General features: G+C 45.5%; 1 protein-coding gene across 19 annotated transcripts in view; it reads left to right on the plus strand.

The window, feature by feature from the left end:
• The first annotated feature begins 227 nt into the window (after positions 1-227).
• ADTRP (androgen dependent TFPI regulating protein) overlaps positions 228-22,230 on the plus strand; it is a 67,290-nt gene continuing 45,287 nt past the window's right edge. For 7 of the 19 annotated variants that reach the window (XR_014063323.1, XR_014063322.1, XR_014063321.1 and 4 more), the window contains exons 1-4: positions 1,184-1,318; positions 1,947-2,258; positions 15,546-15,680; positions 17,224-17,325. Coding sequence is in view for 10 of the 19 variants with exons in the window: in XM_081523787.1 (XP_081379913.1) it covers positions 2,106-2,258; positions 15,546-15,680; positions 17,224-17,325 (390 nt within the window). In the remaining 9 variants the exon portion in view is untranslated. Of the gene's footprint in view, positions 787-1,183; positions 1,319-1,946; positions 2,259-15,545; positions 15,681-17,223; positions 17,326-22,230 lie in introns of those variants that run through there. The other 12 variants (XR_014063324.1, XR_014063319.1, XM_081523797.1 and 9 more) reach the window with 5 other exon arrangements.

Below are 22,230 nucleotides of genomic sequence, written 5' to 3' on the forward strand. Positions count from 1 at the left end.
GAAGGTGGCAAAATCACTATGGTCAGTACATAGTGTGAGATGGACAAAGGGCTGGACCAGCTCCCTGGGAAATGCCAGGGAGATTGAGGTCTTTGTCTCCTCTCCTTTCCCAATATTCCTTGAAATCCTTACCCATCTGCAGACCTGTGCTTGAGATTTTGTATAAAGAGATAAAAGTCTCTATGATGCTCTAAAAGCATCTATGATGCTTACTAGGAATCCACCCTGGGAGACAGCACAGGGACTCACATGTGCACCAAGTTTTAAGACATATCTGATCCTTTCCTGAGAGAATATTTCTGATGGAAGAAGTAGAGGATTGAAGTGGGCTTAACAGAAAGTGGATAAATATTGAAAACTGAGTCTGAGGGTGTACAGAGCAAGTATGGTTCCTTTGTGGTCAGGCATGATGGCTCAGATGGTAAAGAATCCACCTGCCATGCGGGAGACCTGGGTTCAATCCCTGGGCTGGGAAGATTCCCCAGAGAAGGGAACGGCTACTCCTTCCAGTATTCTGGCCTGGAGAATCCCCATGGACAGAGGAGCCTGGTGGGCTACTGTCCATGGGGTCACAGACTTGGACATGACTGAGCGACTTTCACTTCACTCTGGTTAGAGTTCAGACTGCAACTCAACCTGCCTGTTACTATCTGTTGAATGCATTCAGCTTGGGCTTCAATTTCCTCATCTGAAAATGAGGATTACAACAGAACGTACTTCATAATAGTGTTTAGAGTGTTGAATGAATCAACATGCACAAAGCACTTGAACAATACCTCCTGCATGGTAAGTACTCTATTAGGCAATATTGTTATATACGGCATTAACTTAGGCTGTGGACCTGCATATGGGATTTTATATTTCTCATTTCCCAGACTGTCCTTTCCTTTGGGAATGGTTCCAATGCAGACCCTATACTGTTGGCTCAGCCTTGCTCTTCCCTCATGTTTAGTGCCTGATGTTTGGGATCCAGTGATTCCTAGGTTTGCTTGTGTTTTGTGCTCCAGGTACAGCCTACTGTTCTTACCCCTAGCATCTGTGAGCTCTGATTAAATCACTGAGCACCACACACTCCAGACTTACTAACTGCCCCAGGAGCACTTCACTTAGGGATCTGCTCAGAACCCTCTGAGCCAGTTGCCTGGGGGAAATGAGCTGGTGATGTCACAAGGTAGACACTTCCAGACCTCTCTGAGGTCCCCTCTGTCGGGCCTGTGGCAGGGCCCAGTTCTGAAAACTTTGCCCAGCCTAAGCATATTCTTGTCCACTCCAAGACAATGCAGAGACCCTCATTCTCTTCCAGGGTGACCGAACTCAGGTATGTTGGGGTCATGGCCACACGTCTCTTCCTGGTTCTCTGGCTACAGACTTGCTGTACTTCTTCCCTCCCAGGGAATAGAAATGTCTATGCAAATGGAGTGTGTGGAACAGCTCTCAGTAACTCTTATTTCTCTAGGATACAGATAAAAATCTAGGGGGGGGGGCGGGGGGGCAGCTAAAACCCTGGGGCTGATCGATAGAGGATCAAAGGTTATTTCAGATTTCAGAGGGCCTCAGAGACCTTCGGAGCAAGATTACAACACCCTTCCCATTTCTAGTTACTCTCCTCTGTGCTAAATGTACCCGCAATCTCTTCCACCAGGTTTGTCAATCTCATTCTCATTCTCTCATGATATATTTTGGCAGCTGCCTCATGCTGCCCCAAAGGAAAGGTAGAAAAGAGAATATATGGCCATGAAGGTATTTCACTAGGGTTGACTTACTGATGAGGTCATTTAATCATGCCCCACCCTAGCCAAATAGTGCAAAGGGCACTTCTTGCATTGCTCCCTGCCCTCTTCAAAGCCTAAAGACTGAAATGCACAAGCAAACCTGAAGATTCCCTGCTATTTTCTAAATGAAGGCACCTGAGACTCAGCAATAATCCTGTCCCCGATGTTTATCAGGACAGGAGCCTATGAGGAAAGCAAAACCCAGCTGTGTTGAAATTGTCAGTCCCAGAGGGGTGTGTTTCACGGTGCTCCATCTCCAGCCTATGCTAGGACTTCAGCTGTGACAAGGACGCTGGAAGGAAGCTGCTCACGGCTCTCTGCTCAGACCCAGCCATGGCGAGGACATCTACATGCGTATACCACTTGCTTGTCTTGAGCTGGTATATCTTCCTCAATTTTTATATCTTACAAGAAGGAAAGGATCCGCAGAAATCCCAAATCTTTCTAAATGGGGGACAATGGAAGTACCTAACATTCCTTAATCTGGTAAGTACGCTTCAGGAAGCAACCTATTTGTCTCTGATATCGGTTATATGTTAAAACCCTTTGATTTTATCCAGTACAAAATTCCGTTAACTTTCTTCTTCATAGTTTGTGAGTTTAGGCATTCTCTTTTACTTGGCAATTTGCTCTGAGAAACCCATTTTGGGAGTTATCCATAGCTACCTCTTGTGCTGACTAATTGTGAAACGCTTTTTAAAATTATTTTTAAAAGAATCTTATCTCTTTTAAAAAAAATTTATTAAAAATTGTTATTTTTTAAAAAAAATTTAACTGGAGGATAATCGTTTTACAATGTTGTGTTGGGTTCTGCCATACAACAGCTGGAATCAGATATCAGTCAGTGAGTCAATTCAGTCGGTGAGTCAATTCATTCACTCAGTCATATCTGACTCTGCGACCCCATGGACTGCAGCACGCCAGGCCTCCCTGTCCATCACCCACTCCCGGAGTTTACTCAAACTCATGTCCATTGAGTCTGTGATTCCATCCAACCACCTCATCCTCTGTCGTCCCCTTCTCCTTCTGCCTTTAATCTTTCCCAGCATCAGGGTCTTTTCAAATAAGTCAGCTCTGCATATCAGGTGGCCAAAGTATTGGAGTTTCAGCTTCAACATCAGTACTTCCAATGAACACCCAGGACTGATCTCCTTTAGGTCGGACTGGTTGGACCTCCTTGCAGTCCAAACGACTCTCAAGAGTCTTCTCCAAGACCACAGTTCAAAAGCATCAGTTCTTCTGCGCTCAGCTTTCTTCACCGTCCAACTCTCACAGCCATACATGACCACTGGAAAAACCATAGCCTTGACTAGACAGACTTTTGTTGGCAAAGTAATGTCTCTGCTTTTTAATATGCTGTCTAGGTTGGTCATAACATTTCTTCCAAGGAGTAAGCGTCTTTTTATTTCATGGCTGCAGTCACCATCTGCAGTGCTTTTGGAGTCCAAAAAAATAGTCTGCCACTGTTTCCACTGTTTCTCCATCTATTTGCCATGAAGTGATGGGACCGGATGCCATGTCTCTGGAATCAGATATATGTATACATATATTCCCTCCCTCTTGAACCCGCCTCCCACTCCCCCCCGTATCACCCCTCTAGGTCATCACAGAGCTCTGGGCTGAGCTCCCTGTGTTATACAGCAGCTTCCCACTAGCTATCTGTTTGACAACTGGTAATGTATGTGTTTCAGTGCTACTCTCTCAATTCATCCCACCCACTCCACAAGTCCTTGCCCCAATTTGATGTTTATTTCTCCTCCACTCAAGCCCCCTCATGAATATGCATGTTCCCTTAGCTTAAAATTTCCCCAATTTTGCTATTTGGGGAGACACCACTTGAGGAGAGATCCCCAGTGTTCTCCTTACTTGCTGCAGGTAATAAATACTTCCTTCTCAGGGGAAAAAAAAAAGAATCTGACCTTGAAGTGCTTCTCAGATGAGCCTAAACGAGGAACTAAAGTCATGGTTTCATTATGTCATTGACAACATACGCAGAAGAGATTTTGAACTTTGCTTGGGGAAGTCTGTGAGGGAAGGCAGAGTGGCATATGTTGCGTAGGAAGTGCAATTTCCAGTGGAGGAATAATGCCATTTTACAGCACACCAAGACTAACAGATTTATCTAAGAAAAGCAAATACATTTTGCCAGGTTCAGATCCCACTTCAATTTTTTTATAGGCTCAGGATCCATCTTAAAGGACAAATCACCCAACCAAATGGCAAATGCACATTTTCAACCATCCACAAACCAATCCCATCACTTGCTCCTTTCTTTTCTTACTAGCCCAGCTGACCACAGTCAGATGAATGAAATAATGAAGTATGAGTGAATGGGAGAAAAATAGGTTTCTAAAAAACATTTGGGGAATATGTAAAATTATTTTTAGAGTTAAAAGCTAAGAATGCTGCATTCTTTGGGGACGCTAATTTAAGTTTTGAAAATTTTAACCTAAATATAGGGTGCAATATAAGTATTTGATTTCAGAAACTGGACAAAATGTTCCAATTCTTTAGCATCATAATCCAGGCAGAGGTAATGCATGGTAAGAAAAAAAAAAGACTCTCTGTAATGCTAAGGAGAGGAAATTCAGAAAGTTCAGTTCACAGAGGCCTGGAAGTTCAGCCTCCTCCTCACTGGTAATCTGACTTTGAGACCTGAAATTTGAGATTTGAGTTCTGTGTGTGTGCTAAGTCGCTTCGGTCATGTCTGACTCTTTGCAAACCTATGGACTGTAGCCCGCCAGGCTCCTCTGTCCATGGGATTCTCCAGGCAAGCATACTGGAGTGGGTTGCCATACCCCCATCCAGGGGATCTTCCCGACCCAGGGATCAAACCCTTGTCTCCTGAATTGGCAGGCAGCTTCTTTACCACTAGTGCCACCTGAGAAGCCTGATTACAGCTCTGCCGTGCTTGAAAAATATCAAGGTGACTTTCTGTTTCAATCATAGAATTTTATGAAAACAAGTAAACAGAAAACAATAACAAAAAATGATTTTGTGGAATTAGAATAACACAGCAAAAGTCTCAGCTTTCTGTATCTATGTGCTTTATATTAAGAATGGTCAATGTCAAGGGAGCCGTGTCAGCCAGGACTGATGATCTAATCAAATCTAAATTCTGGTATGGGTGTCCTACCTCACTCTTAGTTCAGTTCAGTCACTCAGTCGTGACCGACTCTTTGCGACCCCATGGACTGCAGCACGCCAGGCTTCCCTGTCCATCACCAACTCCCAGAGTTTACTCAAACTCATGTCCATTGAGTCAGTGATGCCATCCAACCATCTCATCCTCTCCCGTCCCCTTGTCCTCTCACCTTCAATCTTTCCCAGCATCAGGGTCTTTTCAAATGAGTCAGTTCTTCGCATCAGGTGGCCAAAGGATTGGACTTTCAGCTTCAACATCAGTCCTTCCAATGAACATTCAGGACTGATTTCCTTTAGGATGGATTGGTTGGATCTCCTTGCAGTCCAAGGGACTCTCAAGAGTCTTTTCCAACACCACAGTTCCAAAGCATCAATTCTTTGGTGCTCAGCTTTCACTCTAAGTGTGGCTAAAAGCAGATTCATCACCCACTCCCTCAAACCAGCTTACTGACTTCTAGCTCAGTTACATGTCCCAGAGCCATCACATTTCCAAGAACGGAGAAAGACACTCATCTGCCAAAGACACATTTCCTAGTGCTAATTCCCTGAGTAACAAAAGGAAGACTTTTCTGCATTCCTGGGCAGTATAGTCTCTTTGGACATCTTCAGGCCCTTTGAAATGGGCAGAGAGGGGCTTACCTGTGGCTGTTTCCCTTTTGTTAGGTGTCATCTTGAAAGTGTGACTTAATGAAGCATTTTCCAATTGATAAAGATGGGTTGAATATGTTTTAGAGGGTTAATTTAAGATTAGGTTTCAAATATGTGACTTCATGTATGAGCCATGTATGAGTAATGAGTCACCAAATCCTATGTTTTCCCTCTTGCTAGGTTCACCCCTTCTTCTCTAGTCATATCGCCCCTCTCATTGTAGGCACTTATTAATTGGTACCTAGATGACCAGATTATCTCTTCACTGTCCTCTCACTATCAGTCCAACCATCCATCACTCAGATTTCAGATTAATCTTCCCCACAAACAGTTCTGGTTTTATTTTGTTTCAAACATGTGAGCCTGATTGAGAAGTGTGGTCAACTATTCAAGAAACTAGAGTGGCTCCCTCCTACCTCACAGGATCAATCTAAAGTCCTGATCTAGGAGCTCACGTGCCTGCTTCGCTTTCTTTCTGGCGCTCCCTCCCCAGTCAGGCTCGTCCGTTCTCCAGGAAGCCCTGTGTCTTCTCCAGTGTTGGTCCCCAGGCTTTGTGCGGTCACTGCTCTATGCACAGCCACACCACCCTTGAACGAAAGGCCCACCTGCTTCTCCACCACATTGCTGCTTTCCCAGACCACCTGAAATCTCTAATTCTCCTTAAAAATCTCTGCTGAGCCGCTTTGTTTTTTTCTAGATTTGTTTTTTCCTTTCCCTATGTTTTTCCAGCATCTGCTCGGCTATGCTTATTTATGTATTGTTTGCATGTCTCCACCCACATGTGATTCTTAACATTTCAATCAATTTGTAAATAGCTCTAGAACATGAGTTTGATCTCTGAAGTCTTCACCAGCCCTAACATTCTATGATTCTACACTGTATTTGCTACAGTGGTGGGCACAGATTATCCCCATAATAAAAACTCGGTGCCTTCGTATGTTGACTGGACTTGACCTCAGACTTTTCTGCATTCCTGAGCAGTATAGTCTCTTTGGACATCTTCGGGCCCTTCAAATGGGCAGAGAGGAGTTTACCTGTGGCTGTTTCCCTTTTGTTAGGTGTTATCTTGAAAGCGTGACTTAATGAAGCATTTTCCAATCGATAAAGATGGGCTGAATATGTTTTAGAGGATTAATTTAAGGTCAGACCTCACATATGTGACTTCATGTGAAATACTGGGCCTTAAAAGTTCTAGTTCTTGAGGTCTTAAAGGATTGTGTTTCCTAACGATTAGTGTTAGCAAATGACTAATTAACTAATGGTTGCATTGATAAAGTCACGGAGGTCTCATAACTTACTATAACACTCTTGAATTTATTTTACGTAAATTTACTGAAGTCGGTACCCCATCTTGCTTCCAGGAAATTTACACCCCTCCCCTTTAAATGGGGCTTCCCAGGTGGCTTCTTAGTGGTAAAGAACTGCCTGCCAATTCAGGAAACATGAGAGATGCGGGTTCAATCCCTGGGTCAGAAAGATCTCCTGGAGGAGGAAATGGCAACCCACTTCAGTATTCTTGCCTGGAGAATCCTATGGACAGAGGAGCCTGGTGGGCTACAGTCCACGGGGTCGCAAAGAGTCAGACACGACTGAAGCAATTTAGCATGCATGCACTCCTTTAGACAGCCCTAATTTCTAGTGGGCTGAATATCCATTATGGACCCTGAGAACAAAGTCTAACTTAATATAAGTCGGCATTCTAAGTGTGTCCCATTTCCTTCCGAGGCCACCTCAGGGGATTCAAAGGATTGATGCCTGGCGCATGAGGTGATTTGAGGGGATTCCAAGGAGAACTAGTCACCATGACGGATTCCTTCCTGGTACCTAAGGAGAGTAGAGGAAGGAGAAGAGAGATGTGAGTCTCTGAGGGAGTAAACTGACCCCAGGGAAGAGGCAGCCAATTCGCTGTGGAGAGGGAAAGCAGTGTAGCCTAGCGGTTATCAGCCTGGGCTCTAGGATCATGGGCTCCATGGGTGGTTCCTCAGTTCTACCGCTCCTGACCCCAGGCTGGATATTTCTTTGTCTTTTACTTCCAAATCTGTTAGACAGAAATAAAAATAGTGCTTAACCACAGAATGACTGTGAGGGACGAAGGATCTGACATGAGGGAAGCATCCAGAATGGTGTTAAGCAGTAAACAGTGAAATGAGAAGATGGGAGAGTGCTGGTGAGTTTCTAGTCATCTCAGCTAGAGCAGGGAGGTGCAGAGGGGCGGGGATCTTGTGGGACATCCGTCCCCTCCCTGAGCACCATGGGTGGTGGGTCATGGATTCCGGCAAGGATCACCCACCTGCCTCAGCGCTCAAGTATCTGCCTCCACGGGCTTCGTGCTCCAACTCCCCAGCTGGCGGAGGCCCACAGTGGAGTCACTGCTTTATCTACATAACAGATGCCCAGTGGATGCTCAAGGGGGTAGGGGGGTGAACTAGGGGAGAGTCTGCAGGCTCAAGTAGAGGGCAGTAAATCCCACCGAATGGGAAAGCTCCCAGAAGCTGGGTGTGGAGACCAGGCAGTGCTGTTGGACACCCCCCGCGTGCTCATGTTGGCTAGGCTTCCCGTGCCTGGATCTTCCACAAATGTTATGCTCCCTCCTCTCCATCTGCTCCACTTCCATCCAGGGGCGGTCCTGGATTCCCCAGGGAATGCAAGCTGGGGAGAGGAGATAGAGGGAATTTTCAGCTACAACTTAAATTGGCTTGTAGAATTCATAGAGTTTGCTGAATTTTCCTCTTTTTCAAAATAAACTTCCTTCTGAAACATGGTTGGAGGTGGTGCCTCATAATTGGGATCTCCAGGGGAGATTTTGAGCGAGCCCCTCCCTGTTTCACTCACCCTACTTCACCAACAGAGGCACTGACATTTCTCTCTGCTCTTCGTATAAAATTGCCCAAGTCAGGCAGCTCTGACTGGGGTTTCATCAAACTCTCTGGCTCTTTGGCTTCTCTGGTGGCTCAGATGGTAAAGAATCTGCCTGCAATGCAGGAGGCCCAGGTGTGCTCCCTGGGAAGATCCCCTGGAAGAGGAAATGGTAACCCACTCCAGGATTCTTGCCTGGAGAATCCCATGGACAGAGGAGCCTGGTGGGCTATAGTCCTTGCGGTCAGAAAGAGTCAGACATGACTGAGCTACTTTCACTTTCGCTTTCAAGCTCTCAGTTTGACAGCAGCAACTCCAATGCATACGTCCTCGGGGATGGCAGAGCAAGGCCAGGGGAAGAGAGATGCCCGAGGACATTTCATCGTCCAAAGTCCAAGGTAGCCCATGAACAGTGAGAAGACAGGGATTCATTTACAGTATACAGAGCCCACTTCCATACTTGGGACCAATCTCTGATTTCCATCATCAGGCTGATATATTCACTCTCAGGCTCAACAGAGTCAGAAATACAGTTAACTGTCTATTCCACAAAAACGCTTGAGATCACTGTTTTTACCTCTCAGAGAGTGGAAAGAATGAGGGCTGATAGGAGGGGAGAGTCCCCATCAACACCCAAATAAAAGAACGGTAATTTATCGAGTAACCACAACAGCCTTTCGGTAGGTTCACTCTGCACAGTATCAAGACTAGTGGCTGGAGCCACAATGCCTGGGTGCCCCTCACTTGCTCTGTGCTCCTGAGTGGGTTACCTCCCTTCTCTGTGCCTCTTACATAGTGGCTGTGTGGTGTGGTGCATGGACTCCTGCCCTCCTCAGCCTCAAGGTACTCAGTCCTCAGCTCCTGGGAGGAGGGTTGACTGCTGATGCCTCACAGGCAAGCGCCTGTCCCACAGCTGTCCTCGGCAGAAGGGAGCCGCCAGGACCAGGGCTTAAGGCAGTGACCGGCGGACCTGGGCTCCAGAGGCTGGGCTCCAGGACAACTCTGAAGGCAGAGCGAGCTCCAGAGCTCCTTCCCGGAGTTCGAGAGCAGTGGATGGCAGGCGGCTGCGCTGCTCTTCGGTTCTCCTGGCTCCCTCCCTCTCTCAGATGCTCTGAGAGCCCTGCTCTTTGAACACTCGGCAGGTACCTCTCAGCATCGCAGATTCCTGACCCACAAAATGTGAGTCAATGTATAGAAAAGGTTCCTCCTCCACCGCCTCTTTCTTCTTCTTCCTAATAAAGACATATTAACGTAGAGCCTGCCCTGGTCTGTATCATGTCTAATTTCTGGCACCTAACAGACATTCTGTGAATGTTGGCTGCATGAATAAATGATTAAAACATGACTCCCACCAGTAAGAGCGACTTTCTAGAGAAGCCCATCCCACTGGTAAGACGGTCTACCCCGTGGCCATCCTGTCCGTACACAGAAGCCAGCTGTGATCAGCTGCATAACACAGGCCAACTACTCTGACAAATGTATCTCCCTTCCAATCTGTCCCTCAATGTTCTTAATTCCTTCTCTTTGTTTCTTGTGTTCATATCATTTCTTTCTCCATGTATTTTTTTAATCTCATTCTTTTATCTGTTTCATAAGTTAAATTGTGCATAAATGATGACTGAAATAGCATATTACCTGTAATACACACACACACACACTATATATATATATATATATATATATATTTTTTTTTTGGTTGCACCCCACAGTATGCGGGATCTTAGTTTCCTGACCAGGGATTGAGCCTGTGCCACCAGCAAGGAGAATGCAGTGTCTTCACCACTGGATCTCCAGGAAAGCCCCAATTCAGATTCATTTGGCAAAGGCTTCCTCTACTTGTCCCAAGCACCACCACCCTTACCACCACAGTTATAGATTAATAAAACTCCTCACAACTAGTCCCCATTTGCTGCTTTATTCTGGATTAATCTCCACTGCAAGCGTTGCATCATTCTGAAGGCAAGACCTGAGAAAGTCCCAGCCTGTCTGAGTCAGGCAGGGAGAGCTGAGCTGGGCGTTGTATTACTTGACTCATTCAATCAGAGCTGTAACGTCTTGTTCAGGAAACTTGTGGAATCTCCCTCTGTGGGATTATTTTTAAATGAAGCAATTCTCATTTCCTGGGATAGGTTAAGAGGGTTCTGGCTTAAAGCAAGGAAAATAAACTTGATGGCTTAGAAAGGTTAATAAGCTTCTGTGTTCTCAAGATTTTTGTGAATCTTGTGAAAACGTACAAATGTAAAAACTGAATATCCTTTAGCTGTGGTTTCTTAAATTGCACTGGTTATAAAAAATGTAAATGTAAGCTCTCCCAGGTGGTAAGTTTGTCAGCTAGCAACAAAAATGGAAGACAGCGGACAAACTTAGATCAGCAGTATTTCAGGAGAAGGCACCAAAACACCAGTGGAATTAGGGATGGAAAGATACATCAGAGGGCAGCAATTCTGGAGTAAATCCTGACTCAGAAGATACCATCAGCTCTGCTTTTCTGAGCAGCCAAAATAGTTGAGGAATGTAAACCACAGTAGTTTTGTTGTAAGAGCCATAAAAGTTGGCCAGTTGTTGCTATCTTCTTTGAATGCTACTGTATTAATTCGCTGCTGTAACAGTGCACCACGGGCTAGGGGACTTGAACAACAGAAATTTCCTCAGCGTTCTGGAGGCCAGAGGCCCACGACCAAGGTGTTAGCGGGGCTGCTTCTACAAGCCTCTCTCCTTGGCTTGCAGACGGCTGTGTCTCCCTGTCTTCACGTGGTCTACCCTCCATGTGGTTCTGGGTCCTTATCTCCTCCTCTTATAAGGACACTAGTCCTACCAGGTCAGGGTCCACCCTACCAGCCTCATTTTAACTTCATCAGCTCTTTCAAGGCCCTGCATCCAAATAGAGCCCCTTTCTGAGGTCCTGAGGGTTATAACTTCAACATGTGAATTTGGGTGGGGGAGTGGGTACGATTCAGTGCATAACCGCTGCCATGTTCCCCCTGGACTGTTCTTTCTGTGAGTGTCTTCTCAACGTTCCAGTGTATCGTCGTTAGAGAATGAGTGTCCCATTTTGTGAGCTGATTCAAATCTGGCTTCAAGGCCCTCCGTGAAGCCTCCCTCTCCTTGCTCCCAGCTCTGCTGTGGGCATCCTCTAGGCCCTGTGTGCATGCTCAGTCACTTCAGTCCATGACTGTGACCCCATGGACTGTAGCCCACCAGCTCCTCTGTCCATGGGATTCTCCTGGCAAGAATCCTGGAGTGGGTAGCTATGCCCTCCTCCAGGGGATCTTCCAGACTCAGGGATCAAACCCACATCTCTCATGCCTCCTGCGTTAGCAGGTCGGTTCTTTACCTTTGAGGGTTTCCCTGATAGTTTAGTTGGTAAAGAATCCTCCTGCAATGCGGGAGACCTGGGTTCGATTCCTGGGTCGGGAAGATCCCCTGGAGAAGGAAAAGGCTACCCACTCCAGTATTCTGGCCTCGAGAATTCCATGGACTGTATAGTCCATGGGGTTGCAAAGAGTCGGACACAACTGAGTGACTTTCACTTTCTTTACCTTTAGGGCTACCTGGGAAACGCTCAAGCCCTTGTTCTCTCTTATTTATTTCTCTTGGCATCCCCCTCTCACCTGCTTCCTGGGCTCCTCCGCAAGGGCCCCATAGAAATTCCTTGTTGATGCAGAAGGTGGCACGTCACTGCGGGTGGAGATCAGTGGCAACAAGGCTGCCTCACGTACACAGTGGGCATCTCTCCAAGGCAGCGTCCGCCTGCAAGCTGAGAGGAGAGGGGAGAAGGGATTGGCGGGTTTGTGGCCTGGACTCAAGTTGTGTCGGAGAAAGAGAAGCCCCAGAGGCTGTGAGTAAGAGCCGGTGAGAGTCCAGTTTCCACGTTCCATGACTGGGAAAAGGCAAGAGAAAGTCAGGATGTGCTTGACTTGGGATGACACGAGGAAGGTCCCGCTGCGGAGAGTGGTCACATGGACTTCACATGCTGGGCGGAGGCCGCTCTCCCCAGGAGGGAAAACCTGGCAGACACTCAGTGCTCTGTGCATGATGAATTGCCGTGTTGACAGAACGGTGCAGGCCTCCTCACCGGGGCCCAGGCCCTCCCTGACTCCAGCAGCTGCCTGCGCTGTCCTCGGGGGGTGAGCTGAAGGCCGCTGGGGAAGAAGGAGGGAGAGGCCCCTGCGGCCAGCTTCCACGGGCAAAGGCTGCCCCCCGGTTCTGCAGCCCTGAGGGGCCAAACAGCAGGAGTGAATGACAAGGATTGGGGCATGGCAGCCTCCTTGTGGCCTTTAAACTGTTGCCCACGGTGGTGCTAGTGGTAAATAACTCGCCTGCCAATGCAGGAGACTTGAAGAGACACGGGTTCGATCCCTGGGTGGGGAAGATCCCTCTGGAAGAGGACATGGCAACCCACTCCAGTATTCTTGGCTGGAGAATCCCATGGACAGAGGAGCCTGGTGGGCTAGGGTCCCATAGCGTTGCAAAGAGTCAGACATGACTTAAGTGACTGCCCACGCTTTATTGCACACCCACCTTCACTGGAAGGACCCCTTCTGGCTTGAAGCTTCCTCCTCAGGGCCAGAAAGGGGTTATTGCATGTTCCTGCTTTTCTACCATCTGATCATTCTTGGCTACTTTGCGGCCCCTCCTGCCACTTAAAGGAGGGCGTTTCCTCAGCCTTTGTGGCCCACTTCTCTCCTCTTCCCTCTGTCATCTCTTGAGAAACCTCATTCCACTGTGGAGCTTCACTTTCTGCATCTCCGCAGCCACGCCTCCCTGGACTGCATTTGCAAAAGCAAGTTCCTCTAGACAAGTGATTCTCAACCTTGGCTGCTCTGATTAGAATCACCCGAGAGAATGTTTTAACATCCTGAAGCTAGGTTGCACCCTCAGACTCAGCACATTAGAATCTATGGGGGCTGAGAATCAGACTTTGGTATTTTTTGAAGTCATTTTTAATTCTCCCACCTGGAAATAGCGGTCTCTGGTCTGAGCTCCCACAGTGCTTTCATCTTTGTTCTTAGAAAACTGACACATGGTTTGTATGGTTGTACAAACTGACACATGTTTGTTGGTTGTAAAGACTGACTCGGAAAACAAACTTTGGGTTTCATGGCCGTGATATTTATCAACCATGAGACTTCAGGCAAGTTTGGTCAGCCTCAGTTTTCTCGTCTGTAAAATGGGATGCGGAGAGGAATAATACTACTTACCTCATAGTGTTGTTACAAGAAATTGAAAGCTTAGATCAGTGCCTGGCGTTAAATAGAAAATCAATAAAAGTCAACTATTACCCCCCAAATCAGCTATCACAGTTTCGAGTAGTTGGTAAGATTTGTAAATGATAAATTTGTGTCTAATCCAGTGGTTCTAGAACCTAAGCATTTACAAAGGTCACTTGAAGAGTTTATTAGAAAACAAATTCCTGGGCCCTGTCCCCAGAGTCTCTGGTTCTGCAGTCTGGGGGTGGGGTGGGGAGGGGCTGAGCACCCACATTTCTAACAGACTGGGGGGAGCTGCAGATCTGAGGACCCAGGTGGCAGCGTCGCTGGCCTCTTCTCCCGGTGTCCTCTCCTGCTCACCCCTGCTGCCCAAAGGGCAGCAAGAGGCCAGCTCGGCTAGAGGTCTTCTAGGGTTCTAGGCTCAGAGGCTGTTTTCCAGCCACCGATGTGGTTGATCATTAGTCCAACTTCCAAGGTACCAGGACTTGCCTGACTCAGACTTGGAGCAGAGTCCAGGCTGTTGTTCCGTACCAGGATGGATTCTGAGGCAATAACTCAAAACCAGCTCCTATTCTGTACTGTCATGACACTTTTTAGAAGCTGTGGGTTTGTGGCAAGTTGTGAGAATGGACAGAGCCTGCTCTGATTGTGATCTATGGCCTCAAAAATGGCCCTGCTTCTTTGAAAAAAAAAAATTACTTATTTTTAATTGAAGGATAATTGCTTTACAATATTGGTTTCATTTCTGTCATACATTAGGGAGGCTTCCCTGGTGGCTCAAACAGTAAAGAATCTGCCTTCAATGCAGCAGACTCAGGTTTGATCCCTGGGTTGGGAAGATCCCCTGAAGAAGGGAATGGCAACCCACTCCAGTATTCTTGCTGAGATGGTTCCACAGGCAGAGGATCCTGGTGGGCTACAGCCCCTAGGGTCGCAAAGAGACACGACTGAGCGACTAACACTTTACTTTACTGCCAGATATCAGCATGAATTAGCCATAGGCATACGTATGTCCCCTCCCTCTCGAATTTCCCTCCCACCTCCCACCCTTCCCCTCTCAGGCATAGAGAACAGACTTACGGAGACGGCAGCGGGGAGGAAGGAGAGGGTGAGACGAACAGAGAGAGTAGCATGGAAGCACATACACCGCCATATGTGAAACAGATAGCCAGTGGGAATTTTCAGTATGACTCAAGGCACTCAAACTGGTCCTCTGTAACAAGCTGCTTCTGTTTTACCCTCAAGGCCCTCAGGGTACTCAGAGATGTACCCAAGCCCACCATGTGCTCTAATCCCCATGGATTGAAATCATTCTCTCAGGCAGATAATCTCTGCAAAGCCTTTGGATCCCCCCTCTTACTGTGGGGGCAAGGGACACTGGCTTCTTCCTCAGACAGGCAAGATGTCGTCATGTGGGTCTCCCCCGGGGGAGCACAGAGCTCCTTCATGGTGCTCTTGACCCTGATTCTGGCTTCTCTAATGAGATTGCAACACCAGGCGTTTAAAGCTATTTTCTTCCTAGGAAGGAGCGAGAATACATCCACCATTGACCCTGGTGCAGTGCCCTCGTGCTGTTTGTTTGGTTTTCCCCTCCTCTGTGCAGCCAGGGTATCTGTCTCATTACATTCTCCGGTTAAGCTGACTCTATTTTGTTTCTATTTTCGCTCAAGTCCATTACGCTAACTACTGCACACATTATTATCCCCTAAACAACTTTACACAATCCGTTTTAGTGAGCAAGGTCAGGGCCCAGTGAGCTGAAAGACCAGCCTTCCAGTTGGCTCCCAACCAGAACAGCCAGCAGCCCCCTCCTTCTCAAATCAACCCTGCTCCCAGAGGGATGGTGCTTCACGTCAGTGAAGAATGTATTAATTAAAGGAAATGAAAATGTGCTCATTTGTTGTAATGAATTTAGCTCTTGCAGGCCATTTTCTTCGGGGTGGCCTGCTTGGAAGATGTGCTGCAAAGAACGAAAGGAAAAAAAGACGTTAAGTTCGTAACGGCCTTCAGAGACCTGCTTTTCACCACACTGGCTTTTCCGATATCTGCAGTAAGTTACAAAGATATGCAGGTGATGTAACGCACATGTCATGTGGACCAACGTTTCTCCTAGGCAGCAAGAGCCCATTACTGTAATCCATGGCAACTGCCTTTGCGTAAGTGGCCCGAGGACTGCATTGCACTGCCCAGTGTCTTGGGGAAATAAGACACGTCACTGCCAAGATTTATCGTTAACTTTGGCATCTTTGTGAATGTTTGATACAAGATCCTATTACTGTCGGGCAGGAAAGTCTAAAGGACCTTTCTTAACCAAAATACATCCAAGATAATCTTGGTTCCATTGGGGTGATGGGAATGGAGCATGCCAAAGAGGGAGATGAGTAACTTGCCTTTCATACATCTGGTTTCACTTGAACAATAAGCATTTGTTACTTTTGCAAGTGGAAACCATTTTTTAGAAAAAGGTATGAAACCTTTCAAAGTCGACGTTTTGAGAGGAGAGAGACAGTCTGTCTGAAATACCTGGGGTGGGACCCACAGTGGGTGGTGCCTCATGCATTTTGTTGGATGAATGGACATTGGGAAAAAGCAAGACATATGCAAGGGACAGCTGTAGCTGGTACTGTCCACATTTCTACGACATCACTCACGATTTCATTCATTAGTTAGAATGAAAACAAACTGAGGCCAGGCACACCAGCAACCCAGCAGGGCCTGTAATGAAAAATCCTTCCACCTCTCATCGTCCTGCTTTCTACAGTATTGAGACTTTAAACTTAAATCCAGAATGAAACTCTCCAAGCACTAATGAGTTCTCAGATAGCAGAGCAAGTACTGGCATTCCAATCTTACTTTGCAGGACACCTCCTCCTCCACCCCCAAAAATCTTCTAAAGGCCAAGTTGCTTAACAATGGAGTTTATTCATTTTCTTAAGACTTAGAAATTGAGCCTTTGGAATCTAAGAAGATAGGACGATCAGAAGATTAATAGTTTTTTTGTTTTTTTTTCATCTCTGAATTGATTTTGTGGCATGGAAGACAGAGACTTTGAAATGATAGCCAAGGGGTGCAAGAGGATGGAGATCAATCCAGAGTTCTGAGCAAGAAAGAGCTCCAACTGTCAGTTAACTAGCTTGGTGGATTATCCTGGGGGCTTGTCACTTATCCTCTCCCCAGCCCCTCACCCCCGACCCCAGTCTTCCTGCTTCCCCTGGCCACGCCTACCTAGAGAGTGGGCAAGCCATGTGTAAGGCTTAGCCACTCCATTTGGCTGCTTTCAGCCCTCCTGGGGAAGCTTAGAGAAGAGAGAAGTCATTGGTTAAAATGAAATGACTTAATGGTCTGCGAATCCTGTTTCTCTACATCCTCTCTGCCTGCCACAATGACAACTGATTCCTAACTCTCTGAAGTCCCCAGAGACTGGGCATTATAATTCTACAATAAATAATTTTTTCCTTCATTTAATAATTCTATATAAGAATGTATCTTTAAGACTGGTATCTATTTTTATTTTGCTATGTTTTCTTGACTATCTTAGGAAGCACCGATTGAAAATAAACCTAATGGTGCTATTTTTCTGTTCTATTTTGCAGTTTGTATTTTTGTCATTCTGGATTCTCTTTCTCTACGACAGAGAACTCGTTTACCCTAAGGCCCTAGATAACATCTTTCCAGTGTGGTTGAATCATGCAATGGTGAGTAAAAGGAAAATTTAGTGAATCCTGAAAAGCAATAGATTCTGTTCTGAGAACTCCAAGTGCCTTATTTATGTTTCCAAACTTCTCCTCAAGCCCCAGCATCCCGTTCACTCCTCCCTCTTCATCCTGTCACTGTTTATTTAAAGAGCACGTTGAGAATATGAAACGAACAAAAAGTTGTGCGGTAATCAGAGTCACTGAGAGCAGATGGGATGTCCAGGCAAAATTCTCTGCCAAGTTGCTTATGAGGTCATTGAAAAGACATGAAACCATAAGGACAGGCAACTTCTTGGAGGTTACAGTCCTGAAAGAGAAGCAACTTCAGCAAATATTAATAACATGTAATGAGATTCCTACCTAGGAATTGAATCAAGCAAGCTTTAAAATTAATCCATCCTGAATGTTAACTAGACTTACTGTGGTGAACATTTTACAATACATACAAACATCAGATCATTATGTTGTACTCCTGAACCTAATATGTAATTCACGTCAATTATACTCAAACACCTCCCCCGCCAAACCACCCAAATGTCCAAAGCATATGTCACAGCTCAGAAGTAATATCTTAGCCGATACCTGATCAGGAACATTTATCACAAATGTTCTGCATAATTCTGTTTCCCATTTGATTTTTTTATTCACGCATTTATTTTTGAGGAGCTGAAGAGTAAACAGGACCTGTTCTGAGTTATTCAGGTCACGGTATCTGGATACCAGTGACAGTGGCCTGGACAAGCAGAGCTGGAGCAAGACTGCCCAAGTCTGGGTTGAAGGAGGAGGTCTGAGTCACGGGCACCACATGCACGAAGTAATCACTCAAAGTGCTTGCTCCACTTCTCAATATTTACAAAATGTATTTCCACATTAGTCAGGAGCGCAGGCGGTCCAAGAGTCTGTGAAGAAAATGACATTTAAAAACCTCCAGGAAATCACAAGGGAGTAGCATGTCAAGGCAAAAGGAGAAGGGGGTGGCAGAGGAGGAGATGGTTAGATAGCATCAATGACTCAAGGGACAGGAATTTGAGCAAACTCCTGAAGACAGTGGAGGACAGAGGCACCTGGCATGTCCACGGGGTCACAAGGAGTCAGACTTGACTGAGCAACTGAACAACAACAACAAAGTATGTCAAGGCTCCTCGGGTTCACAGGCTTCCTTCTACCCTCAACTTTTCCACTGTCTCAAAACTTACATGATTAGCAATTTGGAAAAGCGGCTCAGTCCACTAACCCTGCTCTACCATGTGGCCTGCCCCTTAGGAAAAAAAACATACTTTCACTTTAAATATGTTCTCTGTGAGATACTAATTTTTAACTAAGGTATACAATTCCAATCTCATTTAGAGCTCAGGACCAAATGCTATGTATTAAATAAACCCCAGCTCTCAGAGACCCCTCCTACAACCTTCTTTTTGTCAGATCACCTCCTCACCTTCCCAGCTTCCCATGAACGTTAATCTGAAACCCTTACATAGGGAATATTCTGAATATTTTATGGCACTTAGACTATGTTAAATGGGCTTCCCAGGTGACTCAGTGGTAAAGAATCAGCCTGCCAATTCAGGAGACACAGGAGATGTGGGTTCAACCCCTGAGTCAGGAAGATCCCCTGGAGGAGGAAATGGCAACCCTCTCCAGTATTCTTGCCTGGGAAATCCCATGGACAGAGGAGCCTGGTGGGTTACAGTCTATAGAGTTGAAAAGAGTAGGACATGACTGAGAATGCGCGCGTGCGCGCGCGCACACACACACACACACACACACACACACACACAAACACACTGTGTTAAGCCTCTTCCTCAAATAGGAGCCCATTTAATTCACATAACTTTCTTTAAATAACAGCTATAATCCTGACTTTTTTTCCAAATTAAAAAAATACTCAGAAAACGTAAGTGATTTACCTGGGGCCACTGAACTCATAAGTGCGACAGTATTTAAATCCAAGGCTGATTCACTCTTTGTCACCTTATATTACAGTAAGTGCAGAACTTTGGGTTCGATCTGGTTTCATAATTCACCAGGCAATCAGAAAGAATGTCACTTTGCTTGATTAACATAGCAAAGTGAGAATTCTCAGTTAAAAAAATCCAAAACCCCCATCTGCCTGCTAATAAGCCAAAACACTACTTAAGAAAATGAAGCTATTTGAGACAACTGACTGAGCTAGACGTTACTAAAATAAAAAGGCAGAGTATTGAACGTGTCTTTTATCTGAAGCCAAACACATATATCAAATAAATACCTTTTTGAGGTTTTGTTAGCCCAGCTAGTAGTTTTCCTACATCTATTTCAAGCTTCCTACCTCTTTGGGGTACCATTTTCCCACATGCAAGTAAAGTTAGGTTTCTTCCAAATAGTTGTGGAAGCCCAGCACTTGTGAGCTTGCTAAACAGCCATATGGATTTTTGGTACTTTTGGAAGCAGACAGCTTGAAAATGTACATCCTATCCATCAGTTAATTAGCAAGGCAGATACTATACAACAGAGAACATAAAATAGTTGCGTACCTTCACAACTGGGGGTTTCTTTTGACCCTGCTCCTTGACTTTTGGCCAATCAGTTAACCCGAATCCTTTAAAGTGAAAGGGTTAGGGTCAAAAAAGGTGGGATGAGAGTGAAAAAGAGAGCAAAAAAGGCAACCTTGCCCTGGATCAGACATAGACTCTTCTGTGATTTTGTTAATTTAATTGGAGAATCTCTCAAGAGAGCCAATTCTAGTGAAAATGTTGGTGTCAGCTAGTGTTGGGTACTCCCAGTGGGGTCATCCTCAAACTTCCAGGCTTTCTTTTCATGTCTGATCCACATCCAATGTGCTCATGACTGCCTCTCATCCCTCTACCCCAACCTGTGAATCTTACTCTGGACATTTTCTGTCCTCAGTATTAAAGTCTCCTGGTCTGTGGCCTCAAGGAATGCTCTCTGTTAATTTTCTAAATACTGGTATAAAAGAATACAGAAATGACTGTTACTGGGTTAATTTGTTAACACTTTCTACATTTTAATAGTGTCCTTGCGTGACAACTCAAATGAGTAAATATCCAGAAACCACCACTGTGGCAGCCAAAGTGATGATGGGTAGTCAAACCAGACATTGGTCTAGTTGCCTCCATATGGGGCTGGGCCTGGCCTTAAAAGGAACCAGAATTGTTCCTTTTCTTTTCTCCCATAGTATAAGAATTTCTGCTGTACAAAACCAGTGTTACGCTTTCCTGAAAGGGTCTTTCATTTTCACAACAGCATTTATGTTTGCTATTTCTTAGCTTTGGAATATTCTTCCTATTGCATTTGCGTTGTTGCCCTGGGTTTTATGAGTAATATTTGTCAAGTTAAGAAATACCACTCTCCTCTTTGACACAGTGTAGTTCTAAAACCTTTATGTTTCAAGTCTTTGGTCTCCTTCCAGTTTAACCCCTCTAGTTCATTATAGACTTGCCATTGCAGTAAGACTGTTTGAAGCTGATCATCATCTTTAATTGACATTTTTCTATCCTTGCTGTATATTCAAACCAAACAGTAACATCAGTGAAATGCCTACCTCCACCATGATCAGGCTGCCTTATTTAAAGTAGATCAACCAGACTGTTTTATTGCTAAGCATTCTCCAGTCTTCATGAAAGAAGGGAAAGAACAACAAAGTATTCCACCAGGTTTTGCCAGGAAACCATTAACTCCTCAGGCATTATGTAAATGACTACTAAAGATAGAACCAGAAAAGACGGATTTAAACAGCAGGAAGAGGACTCGGTACCTGAGGAAACAGTTAGATCCTAACCTGGGATATCTGGGGAACTTATTTCTCTGGAAATCAACCGACATCATTCTCCAAATGCAAGGTGAACATATCAGAGACCCCCCGAGGCCCTCTGCATTTGAAAATACCACACGATCATTGAGCATGTGTATATAAGCACCCTATAAACTACCAAGGACTGCATAAATATCAATAGCTGTTATCATGTAAGACTCTCAGTCCATGATCACAGAGCTTTAGAACTGAAAAGCCTTCATTTACATTAATGGAGACTTCAAAACAATCTGTTTTTATGAGATAGGCCTTATCTTGGCTCTTTAAATTGGAGTAAATACCGAATCCAGCTACCCAGTTATTTAACGTGTTGTCGTTTATTCACTTGAGAAAATAATGAAGTTGTGACCATGTGGATAACACCATGATGGATATTTGACAAGAGTTTTGACTTCTGGCTCCCTCAAATCTTGTTGAGCCTGGTATACTTGCACAAAGCTGAAACAATAGAGATAACAGTTAATACTAATACATAGGCGGTATTGAGCAGCGGTATGTGATAAATGCCCAGTGGACAAGGTAGATGGGAGGGCTGCTATGCCCCGCATGTCCCAGCTGAGGGTCATGCCTGGACAAACTAGAAAGCCTTTGAGCCCTGTCTGAGAGCTTGCTGGGGAAGCAAAATGTCAAAGAAGTAAAACTCCAGTCCTTCCAGTTTCCTCCTCATTTACAGCATGCAAGATGCTGTCCATCACTAAATTCAGGTTCAGTTTCAGATTTTTCTCTCCCCCCGTAAGCTTGGTGTGAAACTGTTGTGCTGCCAGGTAGAGGCAGGTGAGTCCTGGTGAGAACAGAAGGTCACCTGTGGGAATGTCAGCATCAGCCACCTTTTGTCCTCAACAGTACAAGCCCCTCACCCATGCCTCCCTGGTTCCTCACCCCAGCAGCCTTCTGGGCAGAGGAAACCCACAATCTAGATATCTCTGGATAGCTCAGTGGTTTTCAGCCTTTCAGAAATAGAACCCTTTGTGAATCTGAGGTAATCTATGAACTCTTTCCCAAGGAAAGCACAAATAACCATAAAATTTTGTGCAGAGTTGTAGACGGCTCATAGACCTTCAAAGTTCTATTTATGGACTTCAGATTAAAATCTC

This window comes from Giraffa tippelskirchi, chromosome 8, assembly GCF_054371585.1.
Source record: "Giraffa tippelskirchi isolate mGirTip1 chromosome 8, T2T-mGirTip1v1.2.pri, whole genome shotgun sequence".
Taxonomy (NCBI): domain Eukaryota; kingdom Metazoa; phylum Chordata; class Mammalia; order Artiodactyla; family Giraffidae; genus Giraffa; species Giraffa tippelskirchi.